Source organism: Mobula birostris, chromosome 4 (genome assembly GCF_030028105.1).
Source record: "Mobula birostris isolate sMobBir1 chromosome 4, sMobBir1.hap1, whole genome shotgun sequence".
Taxonomy (NCBI): Eukaryota; Metazoa; Chordata; class Chondrichthyes; order Myliobatiformes; family Myliobatidae; genus Mobula; species Mobula birostris.
The window spans coordinates 17,746,698-17,764,440 of record NC_092373.1 but is presented as its reverse complement, the minus strand read 5'-3'; the positions used below and the strand labels follow the sequence as shown (position 1 = coordinate 17,764,440).

The window sequence follows — 17,743 nt, the reverse complement described above, 5'->3', positions numbered from 1 at the left end:
ACTTCTCTTTGGTATTCACCAATGAGAAGGAATTTGATGATGGTGAGGACAATACGAGTGAGGCTGATGTTCTGGAGCATGTTGATATTAAGGGAGAGGAGGTGTTGGAGTTGTTAAAATACATTAGGACAGATAAGTACCGGGGGACTGACGGAATATTCCCCAGGCTGCTCCACGAGGTGAGAGAAGAGATTGCTGAGCCCCTGGCTTAGGATCTTAATGTCCTTGTTGTCCACGGGAATGGTACCGGAGGATTGGAGGGAGGCGAATGTTGTTCCCTTGTTCAAAAAAGGTAGTAGGGATAGTCCAAGTAATTATAGACCAGTGAGCCTTACGTCTGTGGTGGGAAAGCTGTTGGAAAAGATTCTTAGAGATAGGATCTATAGGCATTTAGAGAATCATGGTCTGATCAGGGACAGTCAGCATGGCTTTGTGAAGAGCAGATCATGTCTAACAAGCCTGATAGAGTTCTTTGAGAAGGTGACTAGGTATATAGATGAGAGTAGTGCAGTGGATGTGATCTATAGGGATTTTAGTAAGGCATTTGACAAGGTTCCACACGGTAGGCTTATTCATAAAGTCAGAAGGCATGGGATCCAGGGAAGTTTGGCCAGGTGGATTCAGAATTAGCTTGCCTGCAGAAGACAGAGGGTGGTGGTGGAGGGAGTACATTCAGATTGGAGGATTGTGACTAGTGGTGTCCCACAAGGATCTGATCTGCGTCCTCTACTTTTTGTGGTTTTTATTAACAACCTGGATGTGGGGGTAGAAGGATGGGTTGGCAAGTGTGCAGATGACACAAAGGTTGGTGGTGTTGCAGACAGTGTAGGGGATTGTTGAAGATTGCAGAGAGACATTGATAGGATGCAGAAGTGGGCTGAGAAGTGGCAGATGGAGTTCAACCCGGAGAAGTGTGAGGTGGTACACTTTGGAAGGACAAACTCCAAGGCAGAGTACAACGTTAATGGCAGGATACTTGGTAGTGTGGAGGAGCAGAGGGATCTCGGGGTACATGTCCACAGATCCCTGAAAATTGCCTCACAGGTGGATAGGGTAGTTAAGAAAGCTTATGGGGTGTTAGCTTTCATAAGTCGAAGGATAGAGTTTAAGATTCACGATGTAATGATGCAGCTCCATAAAACTCTGGTTAGGCCACACTTGGAGTATTGTGTCCAGTTCTGGTCACCTCACTATAGGAAGGATGTGGAAGCATTGGAAAGGGTACAGAGGAGATTTACCAGGATGCTGCCTGGTTTAGAAAGTATGCATTATGATCAGAGATTAAGGGAACTAGGGCTTTACTCTTTGGAGAGAAGGAGGATGAGAGGAGACATGATAGAGGTGTACAAGATAATAAGAGGAATAGATAGAGTGGATAGCCAGCGCCTCTTCCCCAGGGCACCACTGCTCAATACAAGAGGACATGGCTTTAAGGTAAGGGGTGGGAAGTTCAAGGGGGATATTAGAGGAAGGTTTTTTACTCAGAGAGTGGTTGGTGCGTGGAATGCACTGCCTGAGTCAGTGGTGGAGGCAGATACACTAGTGAAGTTTAAGAGACTACTAGACAGGTATATGGAGGAATCTAAGGCGGTGGCTTATATGGGAGGCAGGGTTTGAGGGTCGGCACAACATTGTGGGCCGAAGGGCCTGTACTGCGCTGTACTATTCTATGTTCTATGTTCATTAGCATTCATTTCAAGAGGACTAGGATATAAAAAACAATGACATAATGTTTATAAGGCACTGTTGAGGCCTCACTTGAAGTATTGTGAGCTGCTTTGAGCCCCTTATTTAAGAAAGAATGTGCTGACCTTGGAGAGGATTCAGAGGAGTTTCACAAGAATGATTCCAAGAATGAAAGACTGATCCTATGTGGAGCGATTGATGGCTCTGGGATTTCACTCACTGAAATTTAGAAGGGTGGGGGGAAGATTTCATGGAAACCTTTCAAATGTTGAAAGACCTAGATAGGGTGAACGTGGAGAGAATGTTTCCTGTGGTGGGGGAGTCTAGGACCTGAAGGCATAGTCTCACAATCTCAGAATTGAGTGACGCCCATCTAAAAAGGAGATGAGGATCTTTCTGAGCAGAGTTTGATGAATCTGTGGAATTCGTTGCCACAGGTAGCAGTGGAGGCAGGTCATTGGGTGTACTTAAGGCAGAGGTTGATAGGTTCTTGATTAGTCAAGGCATGAAGGGTTACGGGAAGAAGTCAGGAGATTGTGGTTGAAAGGGAAATGTTTCAGGCACAATGAAAAAGCAGAACTGACTCAGTAGGCCAGATAGCCTAATTCTACTCCCATGTCATACAGTCTTAGATGCACATCCTGTCCAGGAGGTGCTGGAATGATCAATGTCTCTTCACATCCGAGCAGCATTCCATAATAACTACTTGATATTTTGAGCTAAATTGAGAATCCCCTCCTCAGACAAATCAGTGGTAAAAAAAAAAAGTTGTCATTTGTTAGCAGCTTCTTTTGCACAAGAGGATAATGTGTGCGACACAGGTAGACAGGGTAGTGAAGAAGATGTTCAGCATACTGCCCTTCGTTGGTCAGGACATCGAGTTGTGTCTTCATGTTGCATTTGTACTAGACCCTCGTGGGACTACACCTGGAGTACTGTGTGTGGTTCTAGTCACCTAGCTATAGGAAGGATGCTGCTAAACTGGAAAGGGTTCACAGGGATGCTACCAGGACTGGAGGGACTGCATTGTAAGGAGAAGCTGGGACTTTTTTCCCTGAAGTGCGGGGGGACAAGGGTTGACTTTTTAGGAATTTATGAATGAATGGTGAGTGTAGATCAGATGGTCATGGTCTTTACCCCAGGGTAGAGTACTCTAAAACTCAATGTAAGGTGAGAGGGGAAGATTTAAAAGAGTCCATAGGGGCAGCTAACACCAAATATTTTGGGTATTTGTAACAAGCTGGCAGAGGAAGCTACAGAGGTGGGTAAAATTACAATGTTTAAAAAATATTTAGGCAGTAAATGATTAGGAAGCACTTAGAGCAACCTGGAATCCATGGACCCCTTGTTTAATGGTATTGGTCCATGGCATAAAAATGGTTTGGAACCCCTGGTTTAGAGGAATATGGGTCAAATACAGGCATTTGCAGACTAGCTTGAGCAGACAACTTGGTTGGCATGGACGAGTTGGGCTGAAGGGCCTGTTCCATGCTGTGTAATTCCATGACTCTATCAGCAGTCTGTTATATTCAGCTCCTGGTAACCATTCACCTATCTTAAGTGAAGATGAATGTGTGGGAGATGAGTACAATTGGTGACAAGTGTTCCCGTTCCAATTTTCTTGAACATAATGTGGATATCTCCTCCAATTCCTCCCATAATTATTGAGCTGATGAATGGGAATGTGATGTGCTTGTGACCAGTTAACCTCTGTGTGTGTGTGTTTTTTTTTCTTTACCAACAGCATGTCACTGTTGAGCCAACAGCCATTTCTGTCCTTGGTCCTCACTTGCCTAAAGGGACAGGATGAGCAACGAGAAGGCTTGCTGACCTCCCTGCAGAATCAGATCAACCAGGTAATGGTTCCGAAGGATGGAAACTGATGCATGTTCTATGCAGTTCTATACAGTTAAAGATGTTCTCGTTTACGAATGAAAGTATATTTTCGTATTATCAAGCTGGACTTTATTGCATTTGCAGTGTATTGCTTGTTAACTGGTGAGTTGGAAATGTGGCAGCAAGTATGAATCATGGGGAGTGTTTTGTTAAAGTTTTTTTTAGTGTCATGGAATTGGTAGCACTTTTGGGTTGTCCTACCTCTGTTTTTGTTGTCCCTTGAAAGAGTTGCCTAGTTCATCCCTCACTATATCCCCTCTTGTCGTCTCCCTCACATCAACTATGGCATATGAAAATAATATATGAAATCAGAGCAGAAATAGCATTTGAGAATTCAGTAAATCAAGCCTCATTCTCTACTCCAGTTCCATTTTCCAAGTATCTCTTCTCGACAGTGAAGAAGAAATGCAGGGATGCTCCATTCTCTTTCATTTCTATGCCTTTACTTCTTACCTTCATAAACCTACCCTTTCAAGGCTACTGACCTGATTTTAACGTTTCTTTTCTATTCACTGGCTTATTTTTCCATGGACAGAGTTCCCCATTCCTGTTGTCAAACCTGAGTCCCGTCTCTCACTCACTCACTGGTCTGAATCCCTCTCCACACTAGATTTATTCCATCCCAGACCTGTTATTCAAATCTTAATCTGCCTGCCCTCTCTGTGAGTTTGCATGGAACAGGCAAAGCTAACACCAATTTAACTGTTTATGTTCTGAGCAGTTTTAAAACAAGGAACACTACTCGCTCTTTGGTCCACAATGTTGTGCCAATCTTTTAACTTACTCCAAAATCAATCTTACCATTCCTTCCCACCTAGTCCTCTATTTTTCTTTTATCCTTGCACCTGTCTAAGGTTTCCTTAAATGTCTCTAGTGTATCTGCCTCTACCTCTACTCCTCTCAGCGTGCTGCCCTCACTCAACACTCTCTGTTTAAAAAAAACTACCTCTGACATCGCCTCCATACTTTCATCTAATCTCCTTAAGATTATGCCCACTCATATTAGACAATTATGCACTAGGAAAAAGCCACTCTGTCTATGCCTCTTGTTACCTTACTGTATACACCTGTATCAAGTTGTCCCTCATGCTCTCTCTTCAAGACTCGTACAGCCAGATTTGGGAACAGCTTCTTTCCAACTGTGATAAGATTGCTGAACGGATCCTTTCCCGGATCTGGGCCGTACCCTCCAGATATCCGGACCTGCCCCTCGGTTTTTTTTGCACTACCTTACTTTCCCTTTTCTATTTTCTATTTATGATTTATAATTTAAATTTTTACTATTTACTATCGATTTGTACTCCAGGGAGCGGGAAGCGCAGAATCAAATATCGCTGTGATGATTGTACGCTCTAGTATCAATTGTTTGGCAACAATAAAGTAAAGTAAATCTCCTCTGCACCCTATTTAAAGGTTCCGCACTCTCCTGAGAATAAGTTTTGGTCAGTTAGCTGCTTATTTATGAACAACTGAAGTGAATTGGAATGGATATTGTTGCCAGCAGCTCAGGCCTTCACTTCCATGTAATATTTCTAGATTCTGAGTAACTGGAGGGAAGAGCGTTACCAGGACGATATGAAAGCCCGACAAATGATGCACGAAGCGCTCCAGCTGCGTCTGAACCTGGTGAGTTAGCTCCCTTCGAGGATCTTCCCCTTTCAAACATAAAGGCAGCACTGTCATGTGGTGAAGAAGCACAGAGCAATGGTTAAATCTAAGCATGTGCTGCTCAGCAAAATCAGGACACGATAATCAAATTCCCAGCGCACTTCTTCTTTCTTGAGAGCAGTACATAGTTCCTAGTGATCTGCCGTGAGATATCAGCAAACATATTTATCACTGTGGGGAGTGTTCAATAGTTCAATCAGTTTTCAGAATGCAAAGCAAGCTTGAACAAATAAAAAACCCCACTCCTCACCCCCTCAGCTCCTTCATTAAACAAGTGGATGAGGCTGTCATTCTGTTCTCCAAACATCCTGGCAAAGAATTTAGCAACGCTTTTCATGAAAATGGTCCTCATGTAGAGGATGATTATTATTATATGTGAACAAGTGCTTTTTTTTTCCTTCATGAATTCTGAATTGCTGATGTTAACAGTCTGAAAGCAGAGTGCAACAATCTGAACCATCTTTCCAATAACTAAAACTTTCAAAATCTGACGATGACCTGCTGTAATGGGTTTACGCTCAATCCAGTAGACTCATTATCATCATCATCGTCATTACTTTCTGTGTCATATGACAAAGCGATCATGGTCTCATGTTCTTGACAAATTATTCTACAGAAGTGGTTTACCATTTCCTTTTTCTGGACAGTGTCTTTACATGCGGGTGACCCCAACCATTATCAGTACTCTTCAGAGATTGTCTGCCTGGCCTCAATAGTCACTTGTGATACGCACCGGCTGATCATACGATCATCTACCGCCTGCTTCCATGGCTTCACGTGACCCTGATCGGGGAAGGGCGTGGGAGCTAATGGAGGGAAGGAGCAGCTTACACCTCCTTTGGTCTTATCACCAGTCCCCACCACCCAATACAGTAGGAGGATTAATTCCTGCTCCATTTCACCAGGGTGCTTTTTTCTGAGAATGAATTTCATAGTAAATTAAAAGTTCAGAGTCACTTTATTATCAAAGTACCTATAAAACCTTTAGATTTATTTTCTTGCAGGCCTTGACGGTAGAACAGGAAAATACAATAGAATCATTGAAGAACTACACACAAAGACTAACAATCCACAAATGTGCAAAAGAAGACAAACTGTGGAAATAAAAATAAACAAATTAGTAAATAAATAATACTGAGAAAATGCATTGAAAATGAGTCCATAGCTTGTGGAATCAGTTCAGGGTTGAGATGAGTGAAGTTAACCACGCTGGTTCAAGACCCTGACGTTTGAAGGGTAAGAACTGTTCCTGCACTTGGTGATGTGGGACCTAAGGCCCTTGCTCCTCCTTCCTGATGAGAGCAGCGAGAGGAGAGCAAAGAGATAAATGCGCCGTTTAAACAAAGTGGCGCAAAAATTATAAACACAAGAGACTCTGCAGATGCTGGAAATCCAGAGTAACACACAACGTATGCTGGAGGGACTCTGCAGGTCAGGCAGCATCTATGGAGGGGAATAAAGAGTTGACGTTCCAGGCCAAGACCCTTCATCAGGACTGGTGAGGGGTATCGTCCAGAGACATTGACTCTTAATTCCTTTCCATTGATTCTGCCCAACCTGCTGATTTCCTCCAGCATTTTGTGGTCGAAAAAACATTGTTTTTTATTTTAATGGGATGTGTGCAATAAATGCCACCAGCATTTAATGACCATTTTGCAAATGTCCTGGAGTAAATGCTGAGATTGCTTTGGATTTGCTTCAGTTCTGACAGTGAAGGCAAACTAGAATGTTAAAAGGGAATTCCAGGATGTTGATGCAGCAACACTCTATTCAGAAGTCATGATGGTGTGAAAGTTGAAGGAAAAGTCTGCTCATATATCCCTGGTGTCATGTCCTTCTAGACCAGCGGATCCTAACCTGGGGTCCACAGACCGCTTGGTTAATTGTAGTGGTCCATGGCATAAAAAAGGCTGGGAACCCCTGCCCTGGACAGTAGATGTGCTTTGAGGGGTACTGTTGGAGAAGTCCTGTTACGTTGCTGTCATGTAATGCCATCACAGGGAACCAGTGAGAGGGTAAGGGAATATTTAGAGAGGGGTAGATGGCTGGCAGAACCAAAAATTCAGCAAGGATGCAACTGAATTCACTTGGTGTAAAAATGTTCCATTTCAGAGGGACTTAATGGCAATGGAAGACATGCTCCTTGACAGTTCATCAGTTTTATTATACTCACCTGTTTCAGTGAGCTATTGCCTAGGGTTTAACTTCTGTAGTCACCAATTAACTGTTCTGAAAGTTTAGACTCGTTACTCAAACACACTTTATTTACTTGTGCACAAAACAACACGGACCCTGTCACCAAAACATTCTGAAGTTTGAATGAAGAAATTTCATTTTTATACAGTAAGTGACTAGTTGTATACAAATATTTATCCAATCGAAATTTTGTGCACTTCTGAATTCCATCATTTGCATATTTAAGTACCAATCATAGCACATATTTCAGGTGTTATTAACCCATTAATTCAATGTGTTAAAGGCCATTAATACTTGAGAATTAGTAAAATAATTGTCCAAATAGCAAGTGTTGTCTGAGAATCCTTCATTTTCATCTTTATCTTGTCTTGGTATGGCTGGTGACATTGGTTTGCAGGCTTGAAAAGAAAGGCTGTACAAGAGTTAAGCTTTCAAGGGCCACGTTCTGACTGGGTGACTGCACAATATATGCACACTGTCTTTGTCAGCTTGTCATTTTGACTGTTGCCTTAGTGAACTTCAACACAGAGAAAAGCTGTACAGAGAGTCTGTGCTCTGTTCTCTTAGCACACCATTTTGACCTATGCTTTGCTGCAACCCTTAACTTGCTCTGCACATTTGGGAAATGAACTGATATTCCGTGAAATCATTTGCGTATGACGTGGTTGAGGGATAACACTTGGCATTCGAATCTGTCCTTCCAGGTCGGTGGAATGTTTGACACAGTCCAGCGCAGTACCCAGTGGACCACAGACTGGGCCCTTTTGCTACTTCAGATAATTACCTCAGGAACCGTTGATGTCCAAACGAATGTGTATGTATTTTTTTTTGAAAAATGAGGTTGTTTAATGGCTGTATAACTATTGTGATTTTACATTTAATTTACAATGCAGAGAATGAATGCATTAGTGATCAAATGGAACATTTTTGAGACCAGGAGTTTCCTGCAGAGTAACAAGTACATTTGAGTACACCTGATCTCAGCCTCCTCTACTCTAAATGATAAATCATTGTGTCTAGAATTCTTCTGATTCCTAATGATCCAGTTACATCAGTGGAAAACTGTGGGCTTTTAGGCAGAGATTTCTACAATTCCTTCGTCAAGGTTACAACAAAGCTCTCTAGGGGACACGCCACCACACACTGTCACTTCACATCCCAACCACTCCTTTAGTTCAGGACATGATCTCCCCATAATGTTTACAGTAATATTCAGGCCCAGAGGTGTGATAGGAAGCTGTACAGTAGCTGCTTGTATTCCAAATAGTAGAAATGGTCGTAAAAGGTCCGCTGAGATTCGTTAGAAATCGGGCTCTTGTGGTTTCCTACATGAGATGTATGCCATACATGATCTGAAATCTAGCTTGTCTAGTCACAGTCACTATTGTAGGAGCTTGCAGTATGTCAATTGCTTGTCATATTCCTTGACCGGAAAACTGACTGAAATACAGAAGTACTCCATGGGCTTTGCCATATTTTGGTACGTCTTCAGAGAGATATGACATGTACCAAGGTACAATGAAGAACTTGTCTTGCATTCTGTTGATACAGATCAATTCATTACAACACTGCATTGACGTAGCACAAGGTAAACCAATAAAAGTACAGAATTCCTTTCTAACATGGTCCAGTGTCCTCTCCTATTAGAATGTTTTTTTCTACAATTCTTTACATATTTTACCTATCACCTCCCAGCTTCTTACCTCATTCCCCCTCCCATGCCCACCCACTTTCTCCCTCACCTGGTTTCACCTATCACCTGCCAGCTTCAACTCCTTTCCCTCCTGCCACCTTCTCATTGTGGTTTCTGTCCCTTTCATCTCAGCCTAAAATATCAACTGTTTGTTCCCCTCCATAGTTTCTGCCTGACCTGCTGAGTTTCTCCTGCACTTTGTGTGTGTGTATATGTGTGCACACACCTCAAGATTTGTGCACATCTGTAGAATCTCATTTGTTTACAATGTAGAGGAGGAGGTGTAACAGCTACATAGAACGTGCAGTGCAGGTAAACAATAAGGTGCAAGATCGTAATGCCATAGATTGTGAGGTCAAGAGCCCATTTTATGCTCGGGAGCCATTCAATAGACATAACAAGGGTAGAAGGTGTCCTTGAGCCTAGTGGTAAACTAGAGAAAGTCAGTGTGGATAGACATACGATGCAAGGTCACAGTGGGATAGAGTGTGAGGTTGTGTCCATTTTGTCATACAAAGGATGTAACAGTGGGAGAAAGCTATCAGGATCTGCCAAACAGTTTTACATGCAGGGGAGACTGTGAAATTCTGATGACGTTATAATATGGCAAATTGTACAATGCAGATTCTCACAAGCCAAATATTCTGTTCTTAAGAAGCTGATTAGGGATGCTTTATTTATTTGTTGAGATACAATACAGAGGAAGCCCTTCCAGCCCCTTCAAGCCACACTACCCAGCAATCCCCTAATTTAACAATAGCCTAATCATGGGACAATTTACAATGACCAATTAACCTACCAACCAGAGCACCGGAGGAGACCCACATGCTCACAAGGAGAATGTACCAACTCCTTACAGACAGCAGTGGGGTTACCAGCAGTAACTATTTTTTATCAAAATAAAATCCATCATAAAAATATTAACAAAAGTAAACTCTGCAATATCTTTTCATTCTTACATTCATAGTCAATGCTTTAAGTAGAGTTCTATAAAATTCCTGAAAACCAATGGGATTGTTGTCACTCTTTCTTTCATTTTTACGTTGTTAAAATTGCCCAAGTCTTTTTAGTTTAGTTGATTAATTCTGTTCAGATTAGTTTATTTTTGGGGGGGGGGGTTGTTTTTTAAATTTTTTTTCTTTTTTCATGATTTTTCTCTAGTTATTTTCTTTTTGTCCTGTATTATTCATTGATATCCTACATGATTGGGAGTTTTGTTAATTAATACTATTTGGTTTACTCATCTTACTCATCTTAAGTATAACAATGTATTCCCAACAATTTTGTATTATGGCTATGTTATGTTTATATTTTATGAAACTAATAAAAAGATTGAAAAAGAAAGGATTGTTGTCACTCATGTGACCCTCCTGGACTGGTGCACCACTACCATAATTGAGGGGCTCTTCACCCAACATAACCGCTCCCTTTCCAGTAGCGGAAGAATCCTCTACTGATTTTCTTCCAAACCAACCCCAACCCAGCGCTTTTTTGCAAAGAGGAGCTGTCACTGCTCCCTTGTGGCTTTTGATCTTCTTTTGCCTCCATTAAGTGGGGTAGAATTTCTAGTTATGTGTGTTTCATTCAGAACTATCTAAACTGCTGACTATTTGTCTAAATGCAATTGACCTTTCTCTTTGCCTCTCTCAGCGAGCTCTTCACCACTGTGCTGGACATGTTGAGTGTGTTGATAAACGGGACGCTGGCATCAGACCTATCAAGTGCCTCCCAAGGGGGATCAGAGGAGAATAAGCGAGCCTACATGAACCTAGTGAAGAAATTAAAGGTAGGTCTGTGGTGCACCAAGCATGCTGTGTTATGAGAGAGGTGGTTGACTTCATTAAGGATTTACACTCATGGCCACCTTATGAAGTACATTTGTTTGTTAATGTAAATATCTAATCAGCCAATCATGTGACAGCAACTCAATGCATATAAGGATGCAGAGGTGGTCAAGGGATCCAGTGTGGTTCAGACCAAAAATCAGAATGGGGAAGAAATGTGATCTAAGTGACTTTGACTGTGGAATGATTGTTGGTGCCAGACGGGGTGGTTTGTGTATCTCATAAACTGCTGATCTCCTGGATTTTCATGCACAGTAGTCTCTATTGCTGATGTTACCAACTTGGGGTCCACGAACCCCTCAGTTAATTGTAGTGGTCCATGGCATAAAATGAAGTTGGGAACCCCTGCTCTAGAGTTTACAGAGAATGGTGTGAAAGACAAGAAAAAAGCATTAAGTGAGCAGCATTTTTGTGGTTGTAAGTGCCTTGTTAATCTGAGAAGTCAGAGGAGAATGGTTAAGGTGACAGTAACTCAAAACGGTGTGCAGCGCAACTCTGAACGCACAACACATCGAATTTTGAAGTGGATGGGCTTCAGCAGCAGGAGACTACAAACGTACACTCAGTGGCCACTTTATTAGTTACAGGAAGTACCTAATAAAGCAGCCACTGAGTGTAAGTGTCACTGGTGATGCTGTTTATTGCATATCCCCCCAATAACCATTGAATTGATTGGCTGGCAAGGCCGTTCAGAGGGTAATTAGTAACCAATCAGATTGCATAGATCAGGTGTCGCATGTATGTCAGACCGAGTAAGGATTGCAGATTTCCTTACTAAAGCACATTGTTGAACTGGATGGGGTTTTTTGCAACAGTCCTTTAGTGGCCTTGATGGCTGATGTGTATAAACATCTGTATGCATGCTTTTGTGTGTGTGTGTGTGTGTGTTTGTGTGTGTTTGCATTTTATATACATTTCTTCAGTAGTCACAATCTTTTTCCCAGGGTAGCGGAATCTAAAATTAAAGAGCATAAGTTTAAGGTGAGAGGGGAAGGATTTAAAAGGGACCAAAGGATTAACTTTCTCACGCAGAAGGTGTTGGGTATATGGAATGAGCTGCCAAGAGAAGTGTGAGTATGATCACAATACTTAAAAGACATTTGGACAGGTTCATGAATAGGAAGATTTAGAGGGGTACGAGTGGCATCCACTACTGAGGACCCTCACTATCCAGGCCATGTCCTCTTCTCATTCTTATCATCAGGGAGGAGGTACAGAAGCCTGAAGACCACACTTAGTGTTTAGTACAGCTTCTTCCCCGATGCCATCAGAGGGCTGAATGGTCCATAAAACCAAGGATACTACCTCACCATTCCTCTTTCACACTTACTCAGAATCAGGATCATGTCTCATATTGCCGGCACAAGTCGTGAAATTTGTTGATGTTGCAGCAGCAGCAATGCAATACATAATAATAGAAAAATATGAATTACAGTAAATATATGTGTGTGTGTATAAAATAGTTAACTTATATAAGTAGTGCAAAGATAGAAATAAAAAAGCAGCGAGGTAGTGTTCTGGGTTCTGTGTCCATTCAGAAATTGGATGGCAGAGGGGAACAAGCTGTTCCAGAATCACTGAGTGTGTGCCTTCAGGCTTCTGTATTTCCCTCCTGATGGTAGCAATAAGAACAAGGCGTGTCCTGGGTGATGAAGGTCCTTAATAATGGACACCACATTTTTGAGGCTTGCTTGCTTGCTTTATTTATTTATTTATTTATTTATTTATCTTAATTGTACCCTGCTGTAATTTGTTATGTCTGCACTATACTGCTGTCACAAGATGACAAATTTCACAATTTATGTCAGTGATACTAAACCTGATTTCGATTCTTCTGATAAACGTGTAGAAATGCAGCTAGCTCAAATGGACAACTTGGCTGGCGTGGACGAGTCTGGCTGAAAAGCCTGTTCCTATCTCTTGTAACTCTATGACATTACAATGAAAATACACAGATTGTAAGAAAAGAAATGGTGCTGATCAGACACCCAAAAGAACATTTTGTCATAGAACACAGAACATAGAAATAGAAAAGTACAGCTCAGTACAGGCCCTTCGTCCCACATTGTTGTGCCGACCCTCAAACCCTGCCTCCCATATAACCACCCCCCACCTTAAATTCCTCCATATACCTGTCTAGTGGTCTCTTAAATTTCACTAGTGTATCTGCCTCCACCACGGACTCAGGCAGTGCATTCCACGCACCAACCACTCTCAAAGTAAAAAAAACCTTCCTCTAATATCCCCCTTGAACTTCCCACCCCTTACCTTAAAGCCATGTCCTCTTGTATTGAGCAGTGGTGCCCTGGGGAAGAGGCACTGGCTATCCACTCTATCTATTACTCTTAATATCTTGTATACCTCTATCATGTATCCTCTCATCCTCCTTCTCTCCAAAGAGTAAAGCCCTAGCTTCCTTAATCTCTGATCATAATCCATACTCTCTAAACCAGGCAGCATCCTGGTAAATCTCCTCTGTACCCTTTCCAATGCTTCCACATCCTTCCTATAGTGAGGCAACCAGAACTGGACACAGTACTCCAAGTGTGGCCTAACCAGAGTTTTATAGAGCTGCATCATTACCTCGCGACTCTTAAAGTCTATCCCTCAACTAACACCCCATAAGCTTTCTTAACTACCCTATCTACCTGTGAGGCAACTTTCAGGGATCTGTAGACATGTACCCCCAGATTCCTCTGCTCCTCCACACTATCCAGTATCCTGCCATTTACTTTGTACTCCGCCTTGGAGTTTGTCCTTCCAAAGTGTACCACCTCACACTTCTCTGGGTTGAACTCTACCTGCCACTTTTCAGCCCACTTCTTCAACCTATCTATATCTCTCTGCAATCTTCGACAATCCTCTACACTATCTACAACACCACCAACCTTTGTGTCATCTGCAAACTTGCCAACCCACCCTTCTACCCCCACATCCAGGTCGTTAATAAAAATCACGAAAAGTAGAGGTCCCAGAATCGATCCTTGTGGGACACCACTAGTCAAATCTCTCCAATCTGAATGTACTCTCTCCACCACGACCCTCTGCCTTCTGCAGGTAAGCCAATTCTGAATCCACCTGGCCAAACTTTCCTGGATCCCATGCCTTCTGACTTTCTGAATAAGCCTACCGTTTGGAATCTTGTCAAATGCCTTACTAAAATCCATATAGATCACATCCATTGCGCTACCCTCATCTATATGCCTGGTCACCTCCTTAAAGAACTCTATCAAGCTTGTTAGTCACGATCTGCCCTTCACAAAGCCATGCTAACAGTCCCTAATCAGACCTTGATTCTCTAAATACCCATAGATCCTATCTCTAAGAATCTTTTCCAACAGCTTTCCCACCACAGACGTAAGGCTCACTAGTCTATAATTACCCAGACTATCCCTACTACCTTCTTTGAACAAGGGGACAACATTCGCCTCCCTCCAATCCTCCGGTACCATTCCCATGGTGGAAGAAGGTCTGGCTGAGATACTCTTGGTACTTTAAAAGGCACTTTGATAGGTACATGGATAAAGACGGTTCAGTGGTTCCATTTAATATCAGAGAATGTGTACAGTATACAACCTGAAATTCTAACTCTTCACTGACATCCACGAAACAGAAGAAAAATACCATAAGATGAATGACAGGAAAGCTTTAGAACCCCCAAAGCACCCCCGATTTGAACAGAATTGACTTTATTACTTACATCCTTCATATACATGAGGAGAAAAAAACATTACGTTATGTCTCCATCTAAATGTGCAATGTGCAATTTATAGTAATTTATAATAAATAGTATGTACAACAGGACAGTCAATATAACCTAGAAATACAGATGTGCCAGTGTGAATTAAGCAGTCTGAAAGCAGCAAAGCATCAGCCCTCCCCACACTTACTCCAGCAGAAATCATCAAACCCACCACCACCCACCAACCAATAGCAAGCTCCCAGGGACCACGACCTATAGACCATCAAAAACCACTGTTTATCCCTGCAGTTCGACATCCCATGAGCTCTCTCTCTCGCTCTGTCCCTCCCTCTCTCTTTCTCTCTCTCTCTCTCTCTCTCTCTCTCTCTTTCTCTCACCAACAAGGGGGAGAGAGAGGGAGGACCACAACTTGCTGTTTTGAGCTTACAGCGCTGCTTTATTTTGAGGGTTTGAGGCATAGGGGCCAAACGAGCAAATGTGAGCACCTTGGATGAGCATGTTGGTTGGCACAGGAGAGATGGGCTGAAGGACCAGCTTCCATACTGTACGACTCAATGAACATCACAATGAAGAAGATGCTGTTGACGTCTCAGCAAAATATAATCTAGTCCAGATTCTGATGGAACATAAAGTAATGAAGAGGAGGTACTGGAAAATTTAGCTAGGCTTATGAGTATAGAATCAGAATCTGGTTTACGATCACTGACATATGCCATAAAATGTGTTGTTTTTGCGGTAGCAGTACAGTACAAAACATAAAAGTTACTATAAGTTAGAATAAGAAATATACAAAGAAAAAAAACATGCAAAACGAGAGGAAAATAGTGAGGCGGTGTTCATGGACCATTCAGAATTCTGATGGCAGTGGAGAAGAAGCTATTCCTAAATCATGGAGTGTGTATCTTCAGGTTCCTGCACCTCCTCCCTGATGGTAGTTATGAGAAGAGGGTATGATCGAGGTCATCTTGAAAAGGCAATGTCTCAAGAAAGGAAATCCATTAGTAAGGACCTGTCCTGGATGGTGAGGGTCCTTACTAATGGATCTCCTTTCTTGAGACATTGCCTTTTCAAGATGACCTCGATGGTGGGGAGGCTTCTGCTTGGGCCTCTAATTGTATAAAGTGGCAATAATAAATTTTCCCCCATGTGTTCTCATCTATATCTCCTCATGTAATCCCCTGAGAGCATGTTATAACCTCAATTCCCAGCACAAAGTAGGGATTCCCGTGGACCCCTTGGTTAATGGTAGAGTCTATGACATAAAAAAGGTGGGAATCCCCAACTTATACCCATAGAATCAAGTTCTGAGATGGTCTGAATGGAGGAGAACAACTGTAAGGGAAGAAGACCAAGATATTTAAAGTTTCTGTATAGAAATTGATTTTGATTCTGAGTACAGGGCTACGGTAGGAAACTTTGTCACATGGGGTGAGCAGAATTATCTGCAACTTAATGTGAAAAAGACTAAGGAGCTGGTGGTAGACCTGAGGAGAGCTAAGGTACCAATGACCCCTGTTTCCATCCACGGGGTCAGTGTGGACATGGTGGAGCATTACAAATACCTGGGGATACGAGTTGACAATAAACTGGACTGGTCAAAGAACACTGAGGCTGTCTAAAAGAAGGGTCAGAGCCGTCTCTATTTCCTGAGGAGACTGAGGTCCTTTAACATCTGCCGGACGATGCTGAGGATGTTCTACGAGTCTGTGGTGGCCAGTGCTATCATGTTTGCTGTTGTGTGCTGGGGCAGCAGGCTGAGAGTAGCAGACACCAACAGAATCAACAAACTCATTTGTAAGGCCAGTGATGTTGTGGGAATGGAACTAGACTCTCTGACAGTGGTGTCTGCAAAGAGGATGCTGTCCAAGTTGCATGCTATCTTGGACAATGTCTCCCATTCACTACATAATGTACTGGGCGGGCACAGGAGTACATTCAGCCAGAGACTCATTCCACCGAAATGCAACACAGAGCGTCATAGGAAGTCATTCCTGCCTCTGGCCATCAAACTTTACAACTCCTCCCTTGGAGGGTCAGACACCCTGAGCCAATAGGTTGGTCCTGGACATTTCCTGGCGTAATTTACATATTACTATTTAAGTATTTATGGGTTTATTATTATTTAATTATTTATGGTGCAACTGTAACGAAAACCAATTTCCCCCGGGATCAATAAAGTATGACTATGATAAACATTTGGTAACCAACTATGTTAAGAGATAATGAAAGTACTTTATATGGATCTTTGGTCAGGAATACACTCAGTGTCCATTTTATTAGGTACTCTTGTATACCTGTTCAATAATGCAAATATCTAATCAGCCAATCATGTGGCAACAACTCAATGGATAAAAGCACGCAGACATGGTCAAGAGGTTCAGTTGTTGTTCCGACCAAACATCAGAAAGTGGAAAATGTGATCTAAGTGACTTTAACCGTGGAATGATTATTGGTGCCAGACAGGGTGGTTTGAGTATCTCAGGAACTGCTGATCTCCTGGGATTTTCATGCACAACAGTCTCGAGAGTTTACAGAGAACTGTGCAAAAAGGAGAAAAAAATCCAGTGAGTGGCAGTTCTGTGAGCAAAAAGACTTTGTTAATGAGAGAGGTTAGAGGAGAATGGCCAGACTGATTCAAGTTGACAGGAAGGTGACAGTAACTCAAATAACTATCTTACAACAATGGTGTGCAGCAGAGCATCTCTGAATGCCCAACTTGTTGAACCTTACAGTGGATGGTCTACAGCAGCAGACCACAAGGCTACTGAGTATATTTATTTATTATTATTTTTATTTTCTATTTTCTTTATTTTTGGTGAAATTCAGTGTGAAACAGGCCCTTCTGGCCCCTTGAGCCCAGCAACCCCCAATTTAATCCTAGCTTAATCATGGGACAATTTACAATGACCAATTAACCTACCAACGAGCATGTTTTTGGACTGTTAGAGGGTACTGGAACAAGAATCTGGCAGAAGCTTATGTGGTACAAACTCCTTACAGACAGTGGTGGAAATTGAATCCGGGGAAATGGTACTGTAAAGCGTTGTGGTAACCACT

The 17,743-nt window shown here is 42.2% G+C and overlaps 1 protein-coding gene across 4 annotated transcripts in view; it reads left to right on the top strand.

Moving 5' to 3' along the window:
- LOC140196181 (mediator of RNA polymerase II transcription subunit 12-like protein) overlaps window positions 1-17,743 on the top strand; it is a 720,072-nt gene that overhangs the window by 597,990 nt on the left and 104,339 nt on the right. For all 4 annotated transcript variants that reach the window (XM_072254957.1, XM_072254955.1, XM_072254956.1 and 1 more), the window contains exons 32-35: window positions 3,431-3,542; window positions 5,119-5,208; window positions 8,151-8,260; window positions 10,790-10,925. In XM_072254957.1, coding sequence (XP_072111058.1) covers window positions 3,431-3,542; window positions 5,119-5,208; window positions 8,151-8,260; window positions 10,790-10,925 — 448 coding nt within the window. The remainder of the gene's footprint in view (window positions 1-3,430; window positions 3,543-5,118; window positions 5,209-8,150; window positions 8,261-10,789; window positions 10,926-17,743) is intronic.